Here is a 20,148-nt window from a genome sequence, read left to right as displayed (position 1 = left end):
TGGAAGTTGAATCGGACTCGATTGCCTGTCACTTTCTATCTCGATTTAAAATTGGAGAAAAAACTCCCCGCCCACCACACCTACCTCAAGTGGTGGTTGTAGTTTAATTTGTCTTCTATATTCTGACATTGGTAAATTTTGAGCAGATTTGAGATTTTCCCCTATTCACATCAGTATGGTTGATAACATGGAGCTGATTTTGCACACGTAGCAACCATGTCAACATGACAAACATAAATAAAAATAGAGAAAAATATGTTTTTCGTCCCTCAAGTTCCCCAAAGGTATACTTGGTCCCTCAAGAATTTTCCAGTGATATTTGGTCCCTCAAGTTTCATAACCAGATAAAATTAGTACAAAACAAGAATTAGAGAGGAAAACCAGCCATGTGTACTCATTTTTCTCTGTCCTCAAGATGCGTCAGCTACCTGCGCCTGCCCCTACCCCTGTTGTGCGCCACCCAGCACCTGCGTCGCACCGCGCCACCACACCCCACCCGCATCATCCCACCAGACCCTGCCTGCATCGCCCCTCCCATCCCTTCTTTCTGTCGCATCCCTACTCTGGTGAGCCCTCAGGGATTGCTTGGATTCGTCGAAAGCCAGGCCATCGTCGACCAGACCTTCACTGGACATCCACATTGAAGCGGGGCACCGTGCTGGCCGCGCTCTTCCTGCCGGTGGAGGATCCGCCACGGGCACACCTCAAATCCATCCTGGCCGATGGTTGTGCTGCTCTGCGTCGGCGACCCCAGAGATGCCGGTTGTGCCACTGCCCCTTCCTTTAATCTATAGCACCGCTAATGACACAGAGATGAGAGCCCCCCCCTTCCCCCCCCCCCCCACACACACGACCGGCGAGGCCACATCGGCCGACAACAACCCACCGGCATCGCCCTCACACCCCCTCGATATACTGCGGTGACAAAAACCAACCGCTGTGCATGTGCATTTCATTTTTCTGGGTTTGGATAAAGCAAACAGCTTCCACGTGGACAGTTTTCTACTGAAATCTGGTTTTGTACTAATTTTGTCTCGTTTTGAAGCTTGAGGGACCAAATCTCACCTGAAAATTGTTAAGGGACCATATGTAGACTTTTGGGGAACTTCAGGGACGAAAAACATACTTTTCTCATAAAAATAATAGGGACTAATATATTACATCATGGAAGGTGATCAATGTTATATGTGCACGTGTATTTGTTTTGTAACTGTTAACACACAAGAAAATTAAAGCCACAAAAATTTAGTTGCCATCTCGTATTCACGGTGACTATTTCATATCATCAATGGATATGAATATGACAAAAGTACGTATAAGTCCGGCTACGTACAGTACCCGCAACTATCACAGTACGAATTAACAGTGGTACTTGCAAACCACCTGGCTTTAATTAAACACTTATTTGTTCATGCCAAAACTCGACCCATGTATAATAGAAGAAGATCTCTTAATGTGCTCTCTATGCTCGAGAATGCACAGCCAAGAACACCATATGTGTATTAACTGTGGGAGTCGAATCGAACTTGATTTCCCGAGGTTGCCAACTCGCTCAGGTTTCAAGATAAACTTCTACCTTGGTATAAATGTGGAAAAACTCATCGCTAACCACACCTACCTTACTAATTTTTGTAGTTTTGCCTCTTATATTTTGAGATTAGACAAGTTTGACCCTAAACTTCTGATGCAGAGCAGATTTGATCCCTGATCTGAGTCAAAACAGTATGGATGTTGACAAGGCGGCGATTTTGCAAGCCTTTCAACATGAAAATCAATTAAAAAAATACTAAACATATATTGTATCTACAAATTTATAATACAATTACAGAAATTTGTAAAACCCTAAGTATTCCAAAATAATAATTTGTTCTGAATAAACTTCAAGAGTATAATAAAAAGACTACTCGCGAACGTTCATAATTTATTTATAAGCTTTCCACAGTTTCCAGATTTTTTATAAAACTTCTAAATTTATTTTATTTTTGTCCAGAATTCCCTTTGTTGTTTTATTTAGTAATGAATGTTTGTTTATGTTTATCTTGTTTTTGTGCCGATTGGTTTGCGTGCAAAAGAATCACCACATTACTGGTCAGATGAATTTTACTAGGTCAGCATATCATCCAACCTTAAAAAATTTAGAGTATGTGCGCAAAACCATTGCCACATTACTGGTCATATGAATTTCAATAGGTCAGTAATCAAATCATCCAACCTTTAAATTTAGAGTATGGCAATCATGCATAAATGAACTTGGCCAACACTTGAGTGGTCAAATATAATGTCAGTCCCTTTACATGCAAACCTAAGTTGTATATCCAACACAAACACTAGAGATCACTGCCACTTTTGCTTTATATATACATGACATGCCCAGTTCAATACTGAAGTTCAACTCACTTTGACATATTCCACATCTTATGGTATCTTTGGAGCACAATATTATGAAAACATATAAATAGAAGAAAAAAAACACATGATGAGAATGACACCACGTCATGGTTCCTACTAAAAATAGAAACACGAAAACGTGTGGCTGTCTCAAAACAGAGTGAGTGATAGGACTTGCTAGAGTTCAAACAAATATGTAGGACTATCAAATTACCAGTACCATTTAACTCTAGCTATGTGGTGGCCTGGATGATTAATTATGCGGTGGAAAATTAGCTATCAAGGCTAGCTAATCGGAGTACACTAATTAATTTATTGCATACTGTGGCCAGCATGGGTGGCACTTTCAGCCGGCGTCAGCACTCACCATGGAAAATAGCAAAAGTGTACCAATAAAGGAAAACAATGACAACATGTGTGTCCTCCTCTCTCTATTCCTCCAAACCTCCAGAGGCTATATATATACAGAGAGAGTGTGTCCCTCTCTCTCTCTCATCTCTTGGTGCTGTGCTAGCAACCGGGCAACTCTCTCATCTGGGGTAGCTTCCATTCCATTTCTTTCCTTGGTACTAGTAGTACTCTGACTCCATTTGATTCCCCAGCTGCTGCTGCTGCCAAGTCTCTTCCTCCCACCATCTCCAACCTCCAGCGCAGCCACCAAGACACCTCTCTCCTCTCCGAACAAGTCTCTCTTTCTGTAGATCACCGGCCTGCCATGATCTTCCCTCCCACCTTCCTAGATTCATCAAATTGCTGGAACACCAACCACAACCAACCTCAGGTATGCATCCTTTTGCCTCTAGCTAGCTAATTAATTGCATATTCCGGCAATATTTTGTTGACACGAGAAATAGAGTATAAGTGTGTGCTAGCTAAGCTAGGGTTCTCTGATTGCTGATATATATCTTGAATATACCCATATACATCTTGGGTGATATGCTTAATTGATTACTCACCTCCTTGTTGATTTGCAGTTGCAGGAAATCGGCAATAACACTCATATCACCACTATTCCCTCACCTGCTGGTCCTGATGATGGAGGAGGCAACAACAGCAATGAGGGTGGGTTAATGGCCACGGCCGGGGCCGGACGGGGAGATCATGGCGGTGTCGGTGCTGAGTATGGCCATGGAGGCAGCCGGAATAGCAAGCCGATGTCCATGTCGGATCGGGCACGATTGGCGCGGGTGCCGCGGCCGGTGCCGGGGCTCAATTGCCCACGCTGCGACTCCATCAACACGAAGTTTTGCTACTTCAACAACTACTCCTTCACCCAGCCTCGGCACTTCTGTCGCGCCTGCCGCCGCTACTGGACCCGCGGCGGCGCGCTCCCAAACGTGCCCGTCGGCAGCGTGTACCGCCGCCACGCCAAGTGCAGGGACAAGCGCAAGACGACGTCGGCCGCCTCCGAAGCAGCTGCGACAGGGACGTCGTCCACGACATCGATGACGTCCAGCAGTACATCTTGCGCCATCGGCACCGGCACTGCGGCGCCCGGCCTGCAGGCCTCCATGTTCCGCAGAGGGTTCGCCGACAGCTTCGACCCGGCGAGCCTCGGCCTCAGCTTCCCCGCCGGGCTGTTGTTCGCCGACAGCGGTGCCTACGCGGCGGACGGCTGCGTGCAGCAGCACCACGACCAGGCCCATGGGAACCGGATGGAGCAGTGGGCGGCGGCGCAGATTGACAGCTTCCCATTCATGCACGCCATGGATAATCAGATGTCCGGTCCGCCAACTGAGGCAATGCCCATCACAATGGCGGCGATGCGGGGCATGTTCCACTTCCACCTCGGGCCACGGAGCGGTGGCGGGGGCAATGGCGATGATGGAAATGGCGCTTCACTTCCTTAGGTGTTCGCCACATCTTAAAAAAAAGTATGTGTTCCACACTAATGCATGAACGAAAGAGCCGGCTCGCTCTATTACCAGGGCCGGCCCTGTGTTTGGGGAAGCCATAGGTGAACTCGACGACATGCGCTACTATGTCCTTAGATAATATATATGTGCATGATACATAAATATATATAAATATATATAACTTATTAAGATTAACTTTCAACCACACATCTTTAGTTTGACTATAATAATTTGACTGACTCCATTGACAACAATAATAATCAAATTCAAACTGACTCTATCGAAAACAATAATACTAGAAAGATAGCAAAATGGAACCAATATGACATGATTACCTCAAATAAGAACCAAATTTGACTGACTCCATTAATATTTTAGTGCTTCATAAAAGTTTTTTCGTGCGTTTTTTATGCCAAGTCATTAAGGGCACAATCAAGATCAACATTGTCCAAGATATCCTTCTCAATGCAGTACATAGCCAAGCCACTCAATCTATTTTGCAACATAGTTTTTCTTTACGGTTAATCTTGCAACATAGTTGACCTCAAATTATTTTTCAGTAGTTTCAGTTTAGAGAAACTTCTTTATACATTGGATGACTGGAACCCAACATGTACACAGAATGAAAAAAAAAATAGGATAGTTGAATACATACTCTGAAAGATTGAATTAGAAAATTATACATTAATATTTTTAAACTTCATGTATACTGAAATTGGAGGATGGGTCATGGATGAATAGTTGAATACATACATACCCTCCGTCCGAAAATACTTGTCATCAAAATGGATAAAAAGAATGTATTTAGAACTGAAATATGTCTAGATACATTTCATTTTAGTCATTTTGATGACAAGTATTTCCGGACGGAGGGAATACTAAATAAAGAATAGAGTAAACTACTGAAATTGTCAAATTGGGGTTTGGAGGGGTGGACACGTACTGACTACTGTGGTGCGCTCACGGTCGACGACGGGAGAGCCTCGTTGCAGACTTGCAGTCGGCCAAGTAACGGACTTGCCAGGTGTATAAGTATTGCCGCCTTGCCGGGTAGCGTACTGACTACATGGATGCATACGTATTACCGCCTAGCCAGATGCCGGATGGCCGGGCAGCCGGACTGCCGTGCGGCGCGCGCAATGGCGACAACCAGCGACAAGAAGGCCGACGGTTCACGGTCGACGAGAGAAAGACGATTAGACGAACCGACCAGACGAAGGAAAACGAGCACCCGTGCCTCGCATCCTTTTTTTGAGGGCTAGCTATCTGATGGGCCTAGCCCATCTCGTTTCTTTTCTTTTGTACTCTTTACCTATTCTTTTCTGCCCCCCCCCCCCCCCCCCCGCCACCTGGCCCTGGGCCGTCGCCCCACCGGCCGTACACCAGGGCCGGCCCTGTTTATTACAGTGAAAAATCTGTATCGGCCCCATGAAAAAACAGCTCTTTTTTTTATAGACTCTTTACGATGTTCAAACATATACAATATATTCGTGGATTTGATAAAACATTCATGAATTTTTAAAACAATCTAGAATATTAAAAAGCTCTCATAAAATTTTAAAATGTTCTTGAATTTAACAATATTGGGTGAAGGTGTCCTAGCACAAGGCCGCGCCAAGAATGGGCCCTGCAGACTGCAGTCGCTCTTCTATAGCTGAAGGAGGACAACGAAGGCACCCGACGGCCGAGCACAGGCACACGCATGAGTGGAAGCCCAACATCAACGTCAGATGGGTCTCACCGCTGGCCATCCGCACCCCGCCAGTCGTAGCTGACCTGCAGTTCCAAAGAAGCAGTCGTCTCTACCCGTCGGATTTGGCTTCTCTAGATCCGGGCGAGGGCAACCACAACTCACAGCAGCCTGACAACCGAAGCTGCTCTGCGGTCTCAACTGCACCATCCAACACCTCCGCAAGCCCCATGTGCGACGCTATGACCTGCCCTCCGCTACCGACTGAGGTCCTTCCAGTCTTGTTGTATCTTACGCGGCACGTCGCATACCACACGAGCTTTGCCGCTGACGTCCTCCGGTGGTGGTAGGGATGGGGGAGGGAAAGGGTGTCGCTGTAGAGTTCACCGCCGCCGCCTGTGGAGGCGATGTGGGGGCCCAACTGTTTCCCCCTCTAGCAACATATTCTTGGCGTCATTCATTGGTGGAGACCGGCAACATATTCAAGAATTTAAAATCGAAGAGAGGGTAGTATCACTATTTTTCTCTTGGTTCAATGTATAGATCAGAATCAGTGTAGTCTGTCTAAAGTGTCATAAAAATACAAGAAACATGCCTCTATGATGCGGTGAACTTATTTATGTGTTCGTATGAAACCATGGTACACATGTATAACTGTAGAACATTACACATGCATGCAACTACCTGTCATGGTACGTTTTAACTTACATTTGGGCCTCATTGCCGTCCGCCAGAGCATTGGCATGCCTTGATGGTTAGTTTGGAGCTCCTGCCTGGAGAGTATTTCATGAATCCACGATGATGGTGTTGCTCTACTTTGAGGGTGTCTTTAATATCGACCTCTCCAAAATCCTTAGTTACTGGGTATGTCGACCAACCTTGCTGGTGCACGAGTTGTATGCACTAAGAGTACATGTATTTCGTTGTGCTCCAGTTATCGAGATGTGCCTTCCTAGCTTTAAATAGTTTATGAGATTGCCACCATGAACAAGAGCACGAAGGACAGTTGCCAAGCCATTGAGATCTTATCATTTTGTCATATAGGCATGCATTGGAATTCAATTTTCTGGTGTTTGGGCGGGCGGTACCTTTCACAGAACATGATGAGGACCATTTGGTGTGCTCGGAAAGCGAGATATCGTTGATCATCCCGCTGCATGAGCTTTCCCAAGGTGGTGGAGATTGCTGTTGTTGAATATGAGACTCGTTTAAAGATGTCGGGCCTCGGCGCTCTCATATCAGGCTTAGATGATGCTCTCTGGTATTCCTACTCTTCTACTTCAGCTAGTCTAGAATCTTTTCATCAAGATCTAGTTTCTTTTTTAAGTGTTTACTTTTTACCTTTTTTGGTCCAGTTTTCCTCATAAATCAGGCCGATTTCCCTACCTATATATATGAAATGATGGAACACTTTGTCGTCTCATGATTTTTGTCAATAAGAAAAAACCCAGAGAATGTGTACAAATGTAGGAACACGTAATTAAGCATGTGTTTTTCTACAACACAAAGTTGCATCGATTCAAATGTGCACGTAATGAGTACAGAGCTCGCATCTGTAACTTTCCTAATGCATATGCTACGTACACAGAATTAATTAAGTGCCTTTATTTGGTAAGATGTCCCCATCATAATATTTCTAGTCTGGGAACTAAAATGAAGCATGTAATCATTTTCGTAGTACACCACATATATTTTCCGGTGTTGGGAGTACTAAATCCTGCTGATGGAAAAACAAATTACTCGCTTCATCCGTAAATATATTTTATTTTTAGCTACGTGCATAACATATGGAACACAACCTAATTTTCCATTACTTTTTTAACGCACATGCTAGTAGGGCAAGGTATTTTAATTGCCAAATATTACGTGATTATGAGTTAGAAGGATGGACAAATATGTCCTGTCAATATGTTTGCATGGTACAATTTCTTGGTGAGATGTTGCGATTATCGATTAATGTTTTGAGTCATGAAAGAGCACGGCGTAGTACCATAGTGTACCAGGCGCCACACAGTGGACAGTACAAGTCTACAATCATGGACAGTGACCCAACTTAATTTTATTTTGTTTTTTGTTAGTTTTGGTAAAAACTCATTTTGCAACGCAAGTCTACAAATGGACTCAATATCAACCGAAGGGAGCATATATATGGCAAACCCAAACCTATGTTATCTTCTTATTTTTTTCATATATCAAAACTTCCAAATGCCTTCACTCTTCTTCTTCTTCCTTTCTTCATTCTATTGGACATCTACTGAGGACAACTCTAATGCGGGACAACTAATAGTCCGCAAATGTCCGGACCAAACGGTCCGGACACTTTAACCCATCCAATGGAAGTTGTCAGATTTCTCCGGACTGGCCCGAACGTCTGAAACCCTCCCACCAGTACCAAACTAGGGGTGGTCTGGGGGAATCCGGACATCCGACTAGCTCAATGCCAATACCCACTTGTCCCACTCACCTCTTTTTCCTCTTGGTCCGCCTAGCCCACATCCAAATGGGTCCGCGGACATTTGGTGTCGTCCATTTGATGATCCCCTTGTAGTTTCGCTGATATCTGATTCTTTAGCTAGCTCGAACTAATTGAGGTGCATGTTCCCTTATTTCAATCACATATATGTGGCACACAATAATTTTTATGTTTGGCGTTGTAATAAGTCTACTTTTGCTGAGAGTTTAACGTGGTAGCTAGCTTCAGGAACAACCGTGAGTGGACATTAGTGTACTGTGTCCTGCGTAGTAGCTGTCAAGCTGTACGTGCATAGTAACATATTGCCTCATGGAAGTGATCGATGTAGCATGTGGACGTGCATTAGTTGTTTAACTGTTAACTCAAAAGAAAACTTGACGATGAGAGAAAACTAATGGGTGTCTGGTATTCGCAATGACTGCTTCATGTCATCGACCTCAATGAAGAATGCAAGAAGTCATTGACGTACATACGTACAGTACCCACTGCAGTACATATATGTCCGGCTATGTACAGTGCCAGGAACTATCATAGTAGCATGGACGAAAAATGCTACATGCAAACCACCTGGCTTCAAATAAACACTTATTTGTTCACGTGGACAATCAACCCTCGAGTAACAGAGGAAGAGCTCTCTGCACCTGAGCATGCACACAACCAGAGTAAATTGTAGAAAACCACCAGTTTGAGGGCTAGGTTAGCAGAAATCACTACGTTACAGTTTCTTGGCAAAAAACACCAACTCTCCCGTAAACAATTTGCAAATACCACTGATCGGCGGATTGGGCACCGATAAGTGGATTTATGACAGGTGAGGCCCGTTTTTTGCCGACGTGGCGTTGTCGGCTGGTCGGACAGCCGTTAGACGGCGCTCTCGCACGTGAACTTAAGTGATTCGCTCCTCTGTCTCTCACTCTCACTCTCACTTTGCTCTCGCACGCTCTCGCTCTCGCTCTGTTCTTGCTCGCCGCCGCCGGCCGCGTCGCGCCACCGCATCGTCATGGTGTCCTGGAGTGAAAGCGACGACAGCAGCGAGCACACTAGGCAGTACATCAGCTCTGATTCTGACGATGGCAGAATGCAGGTATGCATTTGGGGATATTTTCCTAGGGTTAGGGTTAGGGTCTGTTCTATGATGTGGGGATATTTTTCTCAAAGGAGCTTGTGTGTTAGCTGTGTTAGCTGATGAAATGTTATGCATTTCTTTGCACTCCCAGGTCCCTGCTTCAACTGAGGACTCCGATTTCGAGGGCCCTGAAGTTGAAATGCAGGTTTTGTGCCATGGTCACGGGAAGTTAGCAGAGAGGTGTGTTGCTTTTGAAGGAATTCTAACTGGGAGGAGGTTTCTCTGTGCGCTGAGAAGGTATATGCTTCTAAGTGACAGCACAATCATTGTTAGGATTTGGCCATTGTTTATTTATTGTTAAGTTGGGAGACTGTTGAGGCAGTCATTGTTTACTCTTAGGAGAGTGTTGAGCCAGTCATTGTTTACTCTGAGGAGAGTGTTTAGGCAGTCATTTTTTACTCTGGCAACAATGTTAATTAGATTAAAGTACAGTGGATGCATGGGTTAGTTTATTCCTAATAGCAGCACATCATTGTATAATTGAGAACAGAACATCAGTGCTTTCTTTTTGATGTACTTTATCTTGGGAGTTTTTAAATATAATATCTTTAGCTTTGGTTGTGATGAAAGGTTTTAATATGGTTTTGAATACTACCTTATTTCAGAAAGGTAGAGACTGTGGACTAGTTAAATGGATTGATCCTGCTTGGCCCAATACCCTTGAGAATGCATTGCACAAGTTATGGTTGATGTATGAAGACAACAAGAGACAGAGGGCTGAGGACACTCTGATGAATTCTTTTGAAGTTCATAACCTGACACAAGAGAAGAAAAAGCTGCAGACCAGCTATGAGAAGCTGGTTGAAGATGTCAATGCACTTGTGGATGCCCAGCAACGTAGGGTAGAGATAGAAAAGACAGATGCTGATACCAAGAAGTTGGAGGAGAAGTATGAGATGGTGAAGAACCTGGTAGCTGCTCAGGCCAGTGTCATTACGAACATGAAGCTCAAGCTAGCTGAAGAGAGGAAGAACTTGCAGATCCAAATTGATGAGCTGCAGAAGAGTGTTGAAGAGAGCAATGTGAAGCTGCATGAGAGTAATGTGAAGCTGCAGGAGAGCAATTTGAAGCTGCTGTCGTGCGTATTGACAAAGGAAGTTGAATCCAACTCAATTGCATGTCATCACTTTCTATCTCGATTTGAAACTGGAAAGAAGAAAACTCATCGCCGAGCACACCTACCTCAACTGGTGGTTGTAGTTTAGTTTGTTATCATGTGGTACGTGGTGAGCAATCAAAACATGATGAAAGGTAGTTTATTTTGTCTCCTCGATTTTAAAATTAGATATTTTTTATCCTAACTTCTGGTAGTGAGCAGATTTGGTCTTTGACCCTATTATAGTCAGTATGGTTGATTGCTCACGTGAACAAATAAGTATTGATTGCACCCGCATAAAAAAGTCAGTATGGTTGATAACATGGCGGAGATTTTGCACACGTAGCAACCATGTCAACATGACATACATAAATAAAATAATTAGGGATTGATATATTACATTCTGGAAGGTGATCAGTGTTATATATGCCAATCAATTAGTTTTTGAACTATTAACACGCAAGAAAAACTAATGCGGGAGAAATTTAGTTGTCATCTCGTTGTCACGGTGACTATTTCATATCATCAGTGGATATGCAGATGAGAAGAGTACGTGTATATCCGGCTACGTACAGGACCCGCAACTATCATGGTACAAATGAACACTGGTACACATGCAAACCACCTTACTTCAATTAAACACTTATTTGTTCACACCAACGATTGGCCCTCGAGTAATAAAATAGGAGCACTTAACTTGCTCTCATCACGCGAGAATCCACACAACTAAGAACACTGTCATGTGTATTAACCATGGGAAGTATAATCAGAGTGGATTGCTCAAGGTGGCCAACTCGCTCAGGTTCGATAGAAACTTCAACTTGATATAAAAGTGGATGAAAAATCCGTCGCCCACCTTTAAATATTGCTTGCAGTTTGACCTCATATATTTTGAAATTAATCAAGTTTGACTCTAAAAATCTGATACTTGAAAACCACCTGGCTTCAAATAAACACTTATTTGTTCACATGGACTATCGACCCTCGAGTAATAGAAGAAGAGCTCTCTAGACCCGACCATGCACGCAACCAAGAACATTGTCGTGTGTATTGACCAAGGAAGTTGATTGGAGTCGGTTGCATGTCAATTCTATCTTGATTTTAAAATGGAGAAAAAACTCGTCGCCCAGAACACCTACCTCAACTCGTGTTTTTTTATTATTTTTACCATGTGTACTTGGTGAGCAATCAAACCATGATTAAAAAAAGTAGTTTAATTTGTCCCATAGATTTTGCAATTAGAATTTTGTTACACCAACTTCTGGTAATGACTAGATTTGTGCTTGGGATTCAAATCAGTGTGGCTGATAATGTGGCGGAGATTTTGCACACATAGCAACCATGTCAACATGACAATGAAAGTAAAATAATTAGGAATTGATATACTACGTTATGGGAGGTGATCGATGTTATACATGTACGTACATTTTTTTAACTATTAACACGCAAGAAAAATTAATGCCAGAGAAATTTAGTTGTTATCTCCTATTCACAGTGACTATCATATAATCGACGGATACGAAGATGACAAGTGTGCGTATATGTCCGGCTACATACAGTACCTGCAACTACCATAGTACAAATGAACAGTGGTACTTTTTCTTGAAAAGGAGGAATACCCCAGCCTCTGCATCTCTTGATGCGCACAACCATATTATTGATAAAATTTCAGGTTCAGACCAAGATCTCAAATAAACTGCCAAATCTAATAAGAAAAGTTGTCACAACCGGTGAAAATAGGGTAAGATGACTAGACAGCTATCCTATTGTTGGACCGCCATCCAAACCGGTTGTAAGTATCCCGTGCGACGATCTCCTAGCGGTTGCACCCAATATCCATAAGCTCCATGTGGTTCGTATGGCTGAGTAATCACCACGTACGGATCCAAGTAGACGCCCTGAAGATAACCTGTACACACCCATTTATATATGTGCCGCAGTCTTAGACTCTACTCTAGTTAACCAAGTCCCAAATAATTGTGAAATGGAGACATGTGAAGCTACGTTCAATGGCACGTGAATGATCCGCCACAATAACTTGGTGAGTGGGCATTGGAGAAAAAGATATTTCGTCATGATCTTTTTTTAAGTAATGAATGTATGAAAAGTCGTACTTGCAAACCAACTAACTTCAATCAAACTCTTTTTTGTTCACACCGACGATATGCTCTCGAGTAATAAAATATGAGCTCTTACTTTGCTCTCTACACACGAGAACGCACACAACCAAGCACACTGCCATGTGTATTAAGTATTAACCATGGAAGTCAGATTGCTCAAGATTGCCAACTCGCTCAGGTTCGAGAGAAACTTCTACCTTGCTATAAAAGTGGATGAAAAATTTGTCACCCAGAACACCTATTTAACTATCGGTTGTAGTTTTGCCTCCTAGATTTTACCCTTACACAAGTTTGACCCTAAACTTCCGAAACACAGCACATTATATCCTTAACCCTAGTCCAAATGGTATGGTTGCTAACATGGCGGCGAATTTGCACACAAAGCAATCATGTCAACATGAAAATGAAATAAAATGATTAGAATTATGTTTTATCAACAAATTTATAATACAATTCAGAAAATTTGGAAAACCTGAAGTATTCGAAAAGGAAAAAAAATAATAATTTTAAATAAACTTCAAGAGAATTATCAAGGACTACTCATGAATGTTCAGAACTTATGTATGAGTTATCCAAAATTTCCCTATTTTCGATAAAACTTATAGATTTATTATGCTTTTATACCCCCCCCCCCCCCCCCCCCCCCCCCGAAATTCACCCTTTTTTAGTAACGAATGTATGTTTATTTTATCTTGTTTTTTGTGCTGATTGGTTTGTGTGCAAAACTACCGCCACATCACTGGTCATATAAATTTCACTAGGTTGGTGATCAAATCATCCAGCCTTTAAATTTTAGAGTATAGGGATACAAATAAACTTAGCTAAAACTTGAGTGGTCATATATAATGTTAGTCTCTTCCCATGCAAAGCTATGTTGTGTATGCAACACAAACACTAGAGTCACTGTCACTTTTTCTTCATGTATACATGACATGCACATTTCAAGATTGAAGTTGAACTTGCTTTGACATATCCCACATTTTATGACATCTTTGGGACGCCATATTATGGAAATATGGAATTTGAAGAAAAAACACATCACAAGAATAACACGACATCTTGGTTCCTACTAAAAATGCAAACATAAAAACTGTTAAGAACAAGTGGTTGTCTCAAAAGAGTGGGGGATATGACTTGCTAGAGTTCAAACAAAAAATATATCTAGGCCTACCAAATTGTTTGTACCATTTAACTATATGTGGTGGTTTGGATGATTAATTATGCGGTGGCAAATTAGCTATCAAGCTTAGCTTATCAGAGTACACAAATTTATTGCAAACTGTAGCTAGCATGGGTACCACTTTCAGCCACATCAGCATTCACCATGGAAAAGGAAAAGTGTGCAAATGAAGGAAAGTAACAAAAATATGTGTCCTCTTCTCTATTCCTCCAAATCTCCATAGGCTATACATATATATAGCATGTGTGTGTTCCTTCTCTCTCATCTATTTTGGTGCTGCTAGCTACCTTGCTCTATTTCCTTTTTCTCTCTCTTCTTGGGTAGCTAGACCATCGCCCCTCTCTCTAGCACCCATTCCATTCTTTTCCTTGGTACTATTACTATTCAACTTGATTTCCCCAGCTGCGCTGCTAACTCTCTTCCTCCCACTTCCTCTTCTCTCTAGATCACCGACTATGATCTTCCTTCCTACCATCCTTGATTCACCAAAGTTCTTGAACACCGACCACAACCAGCTTCAGGTATGCATCCTTGTGCTTCTAGCTAGCTAATTAATTGCATATCCCCTCATGATTTTGTTCACACAAGAAAAAACAGAATATATGTGCACTCAGTGAGCTAGGTTTGCTGATTGTAGATATATATCTTGCAATATACTCCATATCAGGGTTTTCTTTTCTAGACAAAATTAACAACAACCGACCGTCTATTGGAAATTTCGTTGACACCCGAGAAACAGATGTACAACTCAAAAAAAATAAAAATAAACATTTAAAGGCCCAAGAGGTATCACTGTTTCTCGGGTTGTGATACCAGAAATTTCAAAAGAATGAATTTAAATTGAAAACGTGAATCAAATAGGGTATGTAAACTCCCCAGAGGTCACGGGGTCTCCCTTGGCACAGGGAAGTTTATGTTTGATGTGGGTCAAACACTATTTATTTTAATTGGAAGTAAATTTAAAACCAAAATTCGTTTGAATTATACAAATGAAAAAAACTAATATTTTTGAGATTTACTAGAAACTGGTTCATATTGCCATCCTTGGAAAAAATAGAATGAAGAAAAAAAACTTAGCCCCATATACATATTCGCCGATATTTGATTACTCGTCTCCTTGTTGATTTGCAGCTGCAACAAATCGACACTAACACTCATAGTACTACCACACCTTCACCCGCTGGTCTTGGTAATGGAGGATGCAATAACAGCTAGGAAGAAGGGTTCATGGCCACGATCGTGGCCGGCTCCGGTGCTGCAGGGGGTGGGAATGATGGTTGCGGTGGTGATGTGGATGGTGATTGTGGTGGCAGCGGGAATAGCAAGTTGATGTCCATGTCGGAGCAAGAACGATTGTCGCAGTTGCCGCAGCCGGTGCCGTGGCTCAACTGCCCGCGATGCAACTCCACCAACACCAAGTTTTGCTACTTCAATAACTAGTGCCTTACCCAGCCCCGCCACTTCTGCCGCTCGGCAGGGGGTATGGTCGCCATGCCAAGCGCAGGGCCAAGCCCAATGTGGTGTTAGACACCTCCCGAGCCGCCACGATAGGGACATCATCCGTGACATCAGGCATGTCTAGCAGTACCACTTATGCCACCGGCACTGGCACTGGGCCACCCGGATTGCAGTACCCCAAGTTCGGCAGTGCGTTGTCGCACGATAGCCAATTCACCGATAGCTTCGACCCGGTGAGCCTTGTACTTAGCTTCCCCGATAGGCTGCTCTTTGCCGACAGCGGTGCTTACGCGGTGGACGGTTGTGCGCAGCACCACTACCACCATGCTTGGGATGGGGATGGAGCAGTGGGCGGCGGCGCAAATGGACAACTTCCCATTCATGCATGCCATGGATCATCAGATGTCTACACTGCCAGCTGAGGCAATGCCCATCACAATGGCTACAATACATGGCATGTTCCACCTAGGGTTACAGAGCGTCGGTGGGGATAATGGCGAGGACAGAGGCGGCCACCAGTTCTACCACCCGTCGGCCAAGAGAAACCACAAGCAGCAGGATTACCCGAGCAGCAGGGGCATGTACAGAGACGTGGTCAATGGCAATGGCGGCGGCTACATTTAATATTCCAGCACTAGCAATGCAACTTGTAATTAACTAGCTAGTTACATTATGGTTTGTTCTTAGATTATTGCCTCGTGAAATGGGGTCTGCTATTGTAGCCAGCTGAACTTTGATGAAGTATATGGATCTATCATCTTACCAATTATATGTTGTTTTTGTGAACTTGTTAATGCTGAATATGTACGCTCAACCATGTTAATACTTGGTATGGTAGCACTAGAATGTTCCTTGTGCAATCTTAATACAGGATGCTAGGCGGTACGCGTGGAGTGGGACCAACGGTCATACTCCCTAATAAGTTGGGGATAGGCTTACCACCATATTGCCGAAATTGACAACGCTAGGCTCCCATTGTGTGGCACTTCAACGAGATAGGGTTTTCAGTGGTAGTCAGGATCCTACTGCCAGAGACGGCTATGGTACCATTTCAAGCCTATCGTCTACTAAGTTAGTTGTAGACTTAACTTTGTAACGCCAGAATCAGCGTGTTGGGGAACGTTGCATGGAAAACAAAAAAAATTCTACGCACACGCAAGATTTATCCATGGAGATGCATAGCAAAGAGAGGGGAGTGTGTGTCTACGTACCCATCGTAGACAGCAAGTGGAAGCATTTATTAACGCTACTGATGTAGTCGAACTTCTTCGCGATCCAACCGATCGAGTATCGAACGTACGACACCTCCGCGTTCAGCACACGTTCAGCTCAGTGACGTCCTCGCCTTCTTGATCCAGGAAGATAAGCGAAGTAGTAGATGAGTTCCGACAGCACGACGGCGTGATGACGGTGGTGATGCAACTATCTCCGCAGGGCTTCGCCGAGCACTACAAAAATATGACCGAGGACGAACTAGAGGGAGAGGGGCGCCACACACGGCTAGGGAATCATGGTGTGTGTTGCCCCTCTCCCTCCTCTCGTATATATAGGTGGAGGGGGAAGGGGAGGCATCCCCTAGGACGCCCCAAGTGGCCGGTGGCTGCCCTAGGGTGCCTGCCCTAGCCAAATACCCCTTCCATATTTGTGCATGGGGGGGGGGGGAGGAAAGGGTGGCTGGCTGCCTTTGGGGCGCCTCCCCCTTCCTTCCCTCCCTCTTTGGTGCGTGGGCAAGGGGTGGAGGGTACGCACCAGCCTCTTGTGGGCTGGTGTGCTTCCCCCCTTTGGCCCATAAGGCCCACCGCTTGTGGGTGGCCTCCCGGAACCCCTTCCGGCACCCCGATAAAATACCCGGTACTTTCGAAACCTTCCCGGTGACCAAATACTATCATCCTATATATAGCAATGTTTACCTCCGGACTATTCTGGAGCTCCTCGTCATGTCTGTGTTCTCATCCGGGACTCCGAACAACATTCGGTCATCAACTCACATAACTCATACAATACTAAATCGTCAACGAACGCTAACCGTGCGGACCCTACGGGTTCAAGAACTATGTAGACATGACCGGGACACCTCTCTGGTCAATAACCAATAGTGGAACCTGGATGCCCATATTGGTTCCTACATATTCTACGAGGATCTTTATCGGTCGAACCTTATGACAACATACATAATTCCCTTTGTCTGTCGGTTCATACTTGCCCGAGATTCGATCGTCGGTATGTTCATACCTAGTTCAATCTCATTACCGGCAAGTCTCTTTACTCGTACATCATCTTTTAACTAACTCCTTAGTCACTTTGCTTGCAAGGTTTCTTATGATGTGTATTACCGAGATGGCCTAGAGATACCTCTCCGATACATGGAGTGACAAATCCTAATCTCGATCCATGCCAACTCAACAGGCACTTTCGGAGATACCTGTAGAGCATCTCTATGATCACCTAGTTACGTTTTGACATTTGATAGGATACAATGTATTCCTCCGGTATCCGGGAGTTGCATGATCTCATAGTCAAAGGAATGTGTATTTGACATTAAGAAAACAATAGCTATAAACTGAACGATCATATCCTAAGCTAACGGATGGGTCTTGTCCATCACATTATTCTCCTAATGATGTGATCCCATTATCAAATGAAAACTCATGTCTATGGTTAGAAAACCTTAAGCATCTTTTGATCAACGAGCTAGTCTAGTAGAGGCTCACTAGGGACACGGTATTTGTTTATGTATCCACACATGTATTTAAGTTTCTGATCAATACAATTCTAGCATGAATAATAAACCTTTATCATGATTTAAGGAAATATAATAATAACCATTTTATTATTGCCTCTAGGGCATATTTCCATCACGGCAGTCGTGAGGTTTACGAATGAAAATGTTCATAGGTTCAAAAGATAAATAGCACATGCTTCTCAAATGAAAGTTCATGAAATTAGGTAGTACAAATCTCAAATAGAAGACTCTATCAAGTCACATGGTGCCATTTCCCCTTCTTGTCAAGTGCTTCATCTTCATCTTGTGCAAAGCAAGCCCTTTCATGCTTCCTCATCTTCCCCGCCACACACTTCCATGCTTGCTTCCTCAAAAGCCCATAACACTTCGCCCCCGCTAGATGCAAAGAATCGTTGAAGCGGTGACTGGCCATGCACCTATCACTCTAATTAATGGTCATCTCATATATGTTTTGGTATCTCGTGTGTATAGTCTTCCAAGGAGGAGGAGGCGACTACAAAAAACATGTTTGTGCTAACATATGTACCCCAAAATGAGATTTCTTGATGTTGTATATAACATATCGGCTGGCAATCATAGGTGCTAGTTGGATGTGCACGATGCTTGTTCATATTTGGGACGCATGAAGAATCTTCTACCTTCAGCCCATGACTTCTTCCAGTCTGTGGACTCCATAACAACACAAGGGTCATCACACCAACATGTAGAGATTTTTCACATCTTTGTCATTCTTCTTTTCCATGTCGCCCCCACCCCACTTATTCACATGTCCTCTTGGTCGGTGCAAGGTGGCCTAGTCATGGAAAGGATGAAGCTAAACATGCACCATTGTTAGCAAAAGACATGAGCAAAGAAAATGTGTAAACTCAATAAAGCGAGAAGTATTAAAAGAAGAGATATATAAATGCAAAAGTAACAAGTGCTTACCATAGGATCAGTGACACCCTTTTAAGCATCATCATTGATAAGTTTCTTCATGTTTTAGAGATTACCCGCTCTTACTAATCTTGTTGCTCGATCTGAATGCGTGGCACACTTTTATTTCATTAGTTGGTATTGTTATACTATGAATCAAAATCCAAATAATCCTTTTCTAGTTAAATAAATGGAACTTACACTATTGTGGTGAGTGTGCTTCATAGCGCAATTGTACTTTATGTTGCTAATCTATGATTAACTATATTGGTTTGCTTGTGTAATAGCATTAATAGTTTACTACTTAACCTTGAGACACATTTTTGTTGTAGAACTCCAATGTCTATCATTGCAGATGCGTTTATGATATGCTAAACCATATTTAGTGGTGGACATTTTCCTAGATTTTGACATTTTCACAACCAAGATACCTTTCCATTAAGGGACAATTGCATTTTTACCCCTAGTTGGTTCCTACCCACGGGTTTTGCCCTTACTTTTCGAGCTTGCTCAGTTTTGCCCTTACTTTTTCCATCGAGGTCCCTCGAATGCCCTTTGACCGTTTGACCAAAACTTCGAAAATTCATAACTAATTCATATGAACACAGAAAAATGCAAATAAGATATCAAAATGTTCAGATAAACATTACCTTTATGTGCATATCATTTGCATTCAGGACAAAAGCATCGTTTAAACTACCTGAGGTAGTTAATGTGATTAACATTATTAAAAATAAAAAGGTATAAACAATATTTTTTTCATGAATAAAAATTACATGCAAATGTAGGTGATGTTTTCTGAACATCCTGATATCTTATTTGCATTTTTCTGAGTTCGTATCAACTTGTTATGAAGTTTCCAAATAATGGTCAAAGTCGTTAGAACATTCATAACAAGATGATCTGAACTCAGAAAAATGAAAATAAGATATCTGGATGTTCAGAAAACATCACTTAGATTTGCATTTAATTTTTATTCATGAAAAAAATATTGTTTATACCTTTTTATTTTTAATAATGTTAATAGCATTAATTACCTTAGGTAGTTTAAAGGGTGCTTTTGTCCTGAATGCAAATGATATGCACATAAATGTAATGTTTAT

General features: G+C 42.8%; 1 protein-coding gene and 1 pseudogene across 1 annotated transcript; both read left to right on the top strand.

Annotated features, from left to right (window-relative positions):
* Nucleotides 1-3,103: 3,103 nt before the first annotated feature.
* On the top strand, nucleotides 3,104-4,238 carry LOC123075959 (dof zinc finger protein DOF5.1-like). The gene is made up of 2 exons (XM_044498447.1): nucleotides 3,104-3,169; nucleotides 3,363-4,238. Exons 1-2 carry the CDS (start codon nucleotides 3,104-3,106, stop codon nucleotides 4,236-4,238), a joined length of 942 nt encoding a protein of 313 aa, XP_044354382.1.
* Nucleotides 4,239-14,381: 10,143 nt separating this feature from the next.
* On the top strand, nucleotides 14,382-16,011 carry LOC123075958 (uncharacterized; annotated as a pseudogene).
* Nucleotides 16,012-20,148: the final 4,137 nt, after the last annotated feature.

Source organism: Triticum aestivum, chromosome 3D (genome assembly GCF_018294505.1).
Source record: "Triticum aestivum cultivar Chinese Spring chromosome 3D, IWGSC CS RefSeq v2.1, whole genome shotgun sequence".
Classification (NCBI taxonomy): domain Eukaryota; kingdom Viridiplantae; phylum Streptophyta; class Magnoliopsida; order Poales; family Poaceae; genus Triticum; species Triticum aestivum.
This window is presented reverse-complemented; position numbering and strand designations above follow the sequence as displayed.

Excerpts from the sequence above, each read along its gene's own strand:
- LOC123075959 (XM_044498447.1), top strand. The coding sequence starts at position 3,104 with ATGATCTTCCCTCCCACCTTCCTAGATTCATCAAATTGCTGGAACACC. Across the intron at positions 3,170-3,362 it reads CCAACCACAACCAACCTCAG|TTGCAGGAAATCGGCAATAA; the intron begins GTATGCATCCTT and ends GTTGATTTGCAG.